Source organism: Lissotriton vulgaris, chromosome 12 (assembly GCF_964263255.1).
Source record: "Lissotriton vulgaris chromosome 12, aLisVul1.2, whole genome shotgun sequence".
Classification (NCBI taxonomy): Eukaryota; Metazoa; Chordata; class Amphibia; order Caudata; family Salamandridae; genus Lissotriton; species Lissotriton vulgaris.
Window position 1 is genome coordinate 126,386,050 of NC_141700.1, and position 9,079 is coordinate 126,395,128.

At 38.0% G+C, this 9,079-nt stretch overlaps 1 protein-coding gene across 1 annotated transcript; it reads left to right on the forward strand.

Moving 5' to 3' along the window:
* Positions 1-3,013: 3,013 nt before the first annotated feature.
* LOC147673616 (uncharacterized) lies at positions 3,014-8,527 on the forward strand. The gene is made up of 3 exons (XM_086946384.1): positions 3,014-3,327; positions 6,759-6,971; positions 8,241-8,527. Exons 1-3 carry the CDS (start codon positions 3,301-3,303, stop codon positions 8,502-8,504), a joined length of 504 nt encoding a protein of 167 aa, XP_086802510.1. The 5' UTR covers positions 3,014-3,300; the 3' UTR covers positions 8,505-8,527.
* Positions 8,528-9,079: the final 552 nt, after the last annotated feature.

The window sequence follows — 9,079 nt, forward strand, 5'->3', positions numbered from 1 at the left end:
CAGTCAGGATAAGACACGCCATCGGAGCGGGAAGAACGACCACGGTCGGTAGACAAGACATCTTTGTCACAAGAGGCAGATTTACAGTCACGTCCGGAGCGAGAAGACTCGCGCTTGTCACCCTCCTCAGCCGAGGAGTCAGAAGTATTAGAATCCCAGATATTACCATCCCACTCGTCAGGGTTCCAATCCAGTCCGGCTTTCGCCACGACCATACGCACTTTCCGCGTAGACACACGACCACGACGGTGTTTGTATTTATACCTCGCAATGCGAACTGCAGCCCTTTCGGCAATAGTTTGATAAGTCTCAAGTTTGTCGGCAAGCAATTTATTTTGACACCGCAACAAAGTATGCGCATTCTGCAATTCAACAACCTGTCCTTCCATATCCTTGCACTGCTTTCGCAACTGAACAAACCTCTCATGAAGAATCCGGTATGCATGTAGCACAATCCAACCTCTGCGACCCAAAATAGGAAGCTCATCACCCTTCACTACCGGAGCTTTTTGCAAGCAAGAAACCACCTCAGCAGGCTCCGCCTGCTCCAAACAAGAAGTCCAATTCTCGCTCAAACTAGTAGAATCGGCCCACTCACGGGCCAAAGCCTCGTAAGGCGTAGACTCCCAGCCGGGAATCTGAAGAGGCAATTTGAAAACAGAGCCTGATTTTTTCGAAAACATTTCGACACACAAAAATTATATACACAAATATTAACAAAGAAAAACACGTACGAGCCGAGCGCAAACCAACAAGATGAAAACAATACAGCGCACATAGGCTTCGTAAACAGTTCGTGACGCCAGATGTAACGACCGGATTTTCCGCTCAGATGGAATCAGCCCCTAGGGGCCCCTCTAACCCAGCCGGAACGTAATCACCTCCCACCTCAGGACGTATTTACAATGGGTATAGACATATATGTACGTACATCTCGTACCTGAGGATGGGGAAGATAGCAATAAACATGCATAGGTTTTCTACAATATCCTATTTATACCAACTAGTCTCGCGGCCACTTCGGCCCAGACTAATCTACCCTGGGGCAGGTCTGAATATGTACCCTTACACACTGATCACTATCAGTGCTCACTCGACACACAATCTGGCGTGTCTACACACATGGGTCTGCAGCCCCAGTGCTCTCATTTTCCACACGGTCCACAATCAGGCGAACCTACACACTGTGTCCCCCCAGTGCTCTCACTTACACACGGTCCACAATCCGGCGAACCTCCACACTGTGTCCCCCCAGTGTTCTCATTAACGCCGTATACTAACGACGATCACTTTCCTATGAGTACTTAAGAAGGAAATCTCTCACTTGTCTACTCGGGATAAAACTACAATAATCGAAATCAGTACGACTTGTCAAATTGATATGTATATATGTACCTTCTGCTCTTGACATCAAACATACCCTCCTTCCCTCATTGCTCATTCATTCCTTACCTGATCGGGAATCACATCCGCTCATGCAAACAATGCCTGACTAGAAAGTGCGGTTACCTCGATTGAACAAGAATACAAGGCACATGTCGGTTCACTAAGAACTCGGGGTATTTTATTAGCAGTTAACACAAACACAATACTATGCAATATGTATATATTCTGCAAAGAAAAAGACAAAAGGGGTTAGGATGAGCGCTCAATATGGGAAAGGGCGGAGGTCACCTGGTTAATATGAAGTCGGGGCTCGGTAGTCATCTAGGTTCCCTTCTCGTCTCTGTGTCTTGGCTCGTCTCGGGGTCACACCTCAGCCGTCACAAGTACACGTCTGCACCGCTAGGCTCAACCTCCTCTGCTTCCCTCCAAGGCACTGGAACCTTACTCGCTATTAGCTACCGTCTCTCTCTCTCTCTGGCTCTATGCGCTTCGCGCTATTTCTCCTCCAGTCTTACTCAGAGAGTCTCGGTCTTAGAATATCTCTCGGACTTCAAAATGGCGACTGTCCGCCTCGGAAATAATTAATAGCATAGATGCTAACGGCTAGCTGCCGCCTACGAACTAACTAACTCATTGCCTAACACTTTCGCTAATATCAAAGCCTGTCCCTTCATGGAAAGTTACGGCCAGTAACCTGCCGCCCACCAAATTCTTGTACCTCCCCGTACCAAGGACACGTTCCCAGCCGGCCGGCCTGGAGTTGTGTCTTCGGAGTGGAGAAAAATACAGTCTTTCGATAAGGGCCAGCCTGAACCGGTTCTCTCCAAGCGAACAACACCTTGAAACTAAAACATTACACTTGACCTAGAAAGCCTCTCCAGCTACCGGGCAGAAGGCAAGATGGAGTCTGTCCCGTTTAAGGCCTACAAGGCCCAAAATACGCATAACTCCATGGAAAATATGCTAATACTCCTGCAAAAGGATGGATCATCACTAGCACTTATATATCTATTCCCTAGCTTAAGCTCATAAGCCCTGATCTAAGGAAAAGGGTGCGAAAATGCACTACTGTGCCTTATGAATAGGTCCTACTTATAGTCCTCATCCCTATACTATAAAGGTGATAGACTGGAGTCATTCTCCATCATTCTCCCTCTAAAAAGGGCCAGAAAAAGTCGGTTATTACAGTGACTTCAACATAGATTTAGCACAAGTATCACAAAACACAGCACTACTATTAGAATATATGCAAAACGAATTTAAATGTGACCAAAAAATACAAGAATATACAACAGACTACAATTCAACATTAGATCATGTCTATACTAATGTACACTTAACACACTATGGTATATTAGAGTCGTATTATAGTGATCACAAAGACTTATGGGTAGCAATTTAATAAGCATAATGTATCATTTAAAATGTTTTTTTGCAGGAATTTCAAATGTTTACACAAGTTATGTCCAGAATGTATACTCACATTTTTCTCTCATTTCAGATGATTTCTATACAAGAAATTAAGCAGGCAAAACAAGAAGAAAGCAAACTATATCAAAAAGCAATAGGAGCTAACATAGTTACATGTTCTTCCAAAACGAACTACAAAAACGTTAAGCAAGAAAGCTAAATCTTATACCATCTTGCTCTAACAGATGAAAGTGGTCCAATTAAAGGCACTTGCTACAACGACGAGTTTTACAAACAAACAAAAGAAGGAAACTGAATTATAATTAGAAATATTCTTACAAAAAAACAATGTAGTATTATTAACTAAGCAAACAAAGATATCAAGGATGCCACCTTTAACACTTCCAATTGCAATTATACAAGAAGCAAAAAACATACTAGAACCACCTGCTCCACCAGTTTCACCAATACAAAACTATAAGAGAAGCGAAATTATGATCATTAATGACAATATCAGGGACAATATCCGAGGTATGTTGGTTAAAAAATAAATATGCTTTTAAACATTAAGTATAAAATAGAAGTAATTCAAAGTAATTTTAAAATGTAACCACACATTGCTTTTTAAAGCATTTTAAAATATATATAGGTAAATATGCATACACATATATTACAACATATAAATGCATATGCAAACACATACATATTAAGTTCACTAATATTTTATCTTCTAAATGTTTACTGTTTGCAAATTTAGCTTAATTTCCAAACAAATTATACACAAAACCCTTTTGAAAACACTCTTTTCACCACACTCTCTTCACCACTCTCTCTTCACCACTCTTTCTTCACCACTCTCTCTTCACCACTCTCTCTTCACCACACTCTCTTCACCACCCTCTCTTCACCGCACTCTCTTCACCGCACTCTCTTCACCGCACTCTCTTCACCACACTTTCTTCACCACACTCTCTTCACCACACGCTCTTCACTACCCTCTCTTCACCACCCTCTCATCACCACCCTCTCTTCGCTACACTGTCTGCGCCACACTCTCTTTGCCACACTCTCTTCACCACCCTCTCTTCACCACACTCTCTGCACCACACTCTCTTCACCACACTCTCTTCACCACACTCTCTTCAACACACTCTCTTCAACACACTCTCTTCACAACACTGTACTAACATCTCTATACACTATATTATACTAATTGATATGCTTTACTACTTACTCTATACTACAAAGACACCTCATATTACTCCCTCTACTACTACTTACTAAATACTACAAAATATATTTTTCACTCTCCTCTCTCTTTATGGCCTACTTTTTTCTAAGTTGGCAATAGCTGATGATGAAAAAGTAAAGATGAATGCAAAAAAAACTATGTATACTTACGTGGTGATGAAAAAGTAAGCATGCAGGTGTGAACAAATATGCATACTCCCATTGTGTTACTTACCTGAGGCAATTGTCAACATTTCTCAGCACTTTCACAACTTGCTATTTATCTTTGGTAACATTACTACACTCTCTACATCTTCTACTATACACACTCTACTACACACTATTTATCACATACTCTCTATATCACACTCTACCACATACTCTCTACAACACTGTCGCTACAACACACTTTATACAGCACACTCTCTACTATACACTCTTTACAACACACACTATACCACACACTCTGTACCACACTTCCTACAATACGCACTATAACACACACTCTCTAACACACACTCTCTAAAACACTCTCTAACACACACTCTCTAATACTCTCTAAAACACACTCTAACACACTCTCTAACACACACTCTAACACACACTCTCTAACATGCACTCTCTAACACGCACTCTCTAACACACTCTCTTCACCACACTGTATTCAACACACTCTTTTCACCACCCTCTCTTCACCTTACTCTCTTCACCACACTGTCTTCACCACACTCTCGTCACCACACTCTCTTCACCACACTCTCTTCACCACACTGTACTAACATCTCTATACACTATATTATACTCATTCATATGCTTTACTACTTACAAAATAACATAACTTTTTCACTCTCCTCTCTCTTTATGGCATACTTTTTCCTACATTTCAATTATAAGTTGGCAATAGCTAATGATGACAAAGTAAAGATGCATGCAAAAAAAAGTATACTTTCATGGTGATGAAAAAGTAAACATGCAGGTGTGAACAAATACGCTTACTCCCATTGTGTTACTTACCTGAGGCAATTGTCAACATTTCTCAGCACTTTCACAACTTGCTATTTATCTTTGTGCACATTACTACACTCTCTACACCTTCTACTATACACACTCTACTACACACTATCACACATTCTATATCACTCTCTACCACACACTCTCTACAACACAGTCGCTTCAACACACTTTCTACAGCACACTCTACTATACACTCTTTACAACACACACTATACCACACATTCTAACACACTCTGTACCCCACTCTCTACAATACGCACTATAACACACACTCTAACACACTCTCTAACACACTCTCTAACACACACTCTAACACACACTCTAACACACTCTAACACACACTCTGTAACACACACTCTCTAACACTCACTCTCTAACACACACTCTAACACACTCTCTAACATGCACTCTCTAACACGCACTCTCTAACACGCACTCTCTAACACACACTCTCTAACACACTCTCTTCACCACACTCTCTTCACCACACTCTTTTCATCACACTCTCTTCATCACACTCTCTTCACCACACTCTCTTCACAACACTCTCTTCACCACACTCTCTTCACCACACTCTCTTTACCACACTCTTTTCAGCACACTGTGTTCAGCACTCTGTGTTCAGCACACTGTGTTCACCACACTCTCTTCACCACACTGTCTTCACGACACTCTTTTCACCACACTCTCTTCACCACACTGTCTTCACCATATTCTCTTCACCACACTGTACTAACATCTCTATACACTATATTATACTCATTCATATGCTTTACTACTTACTCTATACTACAAAGACACCTCGTATTACTCTCTCGACTACTTACTAAATACTACAAAATAACTTTTTCGCTCTCCTCTCTCTTTATGGCATACTTTTTCCTACATTTCAATTATAAGTTGGCAATAGCTAATGATGACAAAGTAAAGATGCATGCAGAAAAAAATATGTATACTTTCATGGTGATGAAAAAGTAAACATGCAGGTGTGAACAAATATGCATACTCCCATTGTGTTACTTACCTGAGGCTATTATCAACATTTCTCAGCACTTTGACAACTTGCTATATATCTTTGTGCACATTACTACACTCTCTACACCTTCTACTATACACACTCTACTACACACTATTCATCACATACTCTCTATATCACACTCTACCACACACTCTCTACAACACAGTCGCTGCAACACTCTTTCTACAGCACACTCTCTACTATACACTCTTTACAACACACACTATACCACACACTCTAACACACTCTGTAGCACACACTCTGTAACACACACTCTGTAACACACACTCTCAAACACACACTCTCTAACACACTCTTTACCACACACTATCATATACACACTCTGTACAACATACTCTGTAACACATACTGTCTAAAAAACAAATAGTCTCACACACACTCTCCAACACTCTCTATAACACTTAAAAAAACTCTATAACTTAAAATATAACACTCACTCTCTAAAAAAGACACTCTCAAACACACTCTTTACGTCAAACTCTTTACTACACACTCCATACCACACTCTCTTTACCACACACTCTCTACGAAAGACTCTCTACAACACACGTACTAATACATAATAACTACCCTACTATACTCTACTAACATTTTCTTTTAAAAGAACCACAACAGAATGAAAACTATACTGTTAGAAAATAAAGAAAAATATTACAAATATGTTTTTTATATTTTACAGGAAGAAACAAAAACAATTTTTGTGGCAGGACAAGAAACTAAACTAAAATCAATAACAGTTACTGATACAACAGACTCAGTCAAAATAACACTATGGAGGGACGCAACAGACTTACCGATAAACCTTGGAACATACGTTAAGATGACACACTTGACTGTACACGAATTTAATAATGAGAAAATGTTAAATACTACTCGAAATACACAATTGCAAGTAAGTACTAAAATACTATACAATATTTACAGCTACAAAAATTGCATACTCTCAAAAATACTTACAAATATATCCGATAACGCATTTAGCTTACATCTTGATCCCCTCATACATAACTACATCTCTCACTCTCTATCTTATATACACACTTTACAAAACTATAACTATCACACACTAGATACCTTACTATATATATCCCTTAAACTGCTCACATAAGCACACCTCCCTATACATACATCCCTCTATATATCTAGCTTCAAAACATTTCAATTAATAACAAAAATTCTATCTTTATGTTTCTTACCCTCAACATACAAACATCTACATAACTAACTACACCAAACTATATATCTTGCTAATTCACGACACTTAACAATTCAAAAAGCATAACATTATCACTAGCAGCTTAACTTAATAACACTTCTCTACCTTTCTCACTTTAAATACTTCACTCACTTTACCTTGCTCCCTCAATTTCATTCTATTAATATATCACCAATAAACTCTACATACATCTCACTCTAATTACACAAATAACTCTTTACTACACTTCCACTATTTCTATCTCTCAATATCTCTCTTACCCCCTCCAAACCGCCCTAAAAAGTACAAAATGCAATACTATATTTATAGCTACATTACATAAATACTATCACAAACAACATACAACACATACATCTGTACTCTAGTAACTAACTACATCTCACACTATCTCATTTTAAAACACATTTTTAAATATTACTAACAAGCTCTACTATACTACATCTCTTATACAATACAAATATCTAAAACTGATAACACATGCAAATCTCCCTAAAGCAAAATGTCTCTATCACTCTTTTTCACTGTAACATTTTACAATTAAAAATTCCTTCTAACTCCCAAAATACATACCTCGATCATAACATAACTATATATCTTCCTACAACCAAAGATTTTTCACTCAGCATACCATTACATCTCTCTGCTTGACTCAATAACACAACTCTACTTTACTCACTCTATATAACTCCCTCTCTCTCAATTTCTAGTTCTATATCACTATGTTTATATCACTAACACTCACTCTCCATACATCTATCTCGCTTAATGCCTATAACATTCTAGCTCTCAAACACTCACTATACATCCCTCCCTACAACTCACTACTGCTCTACACATCCTCCCCCAAAAAACAATTAATAATATCTAGAAAAAAGTACTAAAATAACGAAAGCAAATGTAAATACACAGTAAATGCCTCAATTAACACTTTTTTTTCCTTCACAGATAATAGAACCACCTAAAGAAAAGATAACAATAACAATATATGGACTGGAAAATACAACGCAGGAGAAAAGTACGATAACAGTACAAATTGAAGACACTGAACATTTTAAATCTATGAAAATACCAAATACAATTCTCATGGACTACCTAGATATAGCAACAGACATAGAAGACTTCGGAGATGCTCTCATGCCTTACTTACCGAAAAAATTAAATGTCATCCTTCAAAATGGATGCATTAAGGAAATAATTGAGGACTCTTAAAATGTACATAAAGAAAACTAAATAAAAGTGCTAACTCAAAAAACATGTAAAATACTTTATTTAATACTTATAGTTAATAAAAGATGTTAAATTATTGATTACGAATTATTCACATGCAATAAAAACATTTGTATGTACTTCAATGCATATGTATGCAGTACTCTACAAAAATAAATAAGTATGTACATATATATGCATAACAAATACTTTATAGCTAAACATATATAAATACATATTAACAAATATATATCACTATACTCTATAAAAAGTACTACTTAATGTTCTGTACTAATCACCATTACACACCCTGCTACTAACTATAAACTTCTTACTAATTTTCTACTACTTACACTACAACTATCTAATACTGTACTAACTACTCACTCTACTATACTCACTCTTAATAACATTCTACTATACACTTAATACTATACTATGCACTACGTACTACTCACTGTCTACTACTGACTCTACAACTCTCTAATACTCCCTACTCAATTTACTACATGTTATGTTATGTTATGTTAAATTAAATTTATTAAGCGCACGTACGCCCGTAGGCTTCATGGCGCTAT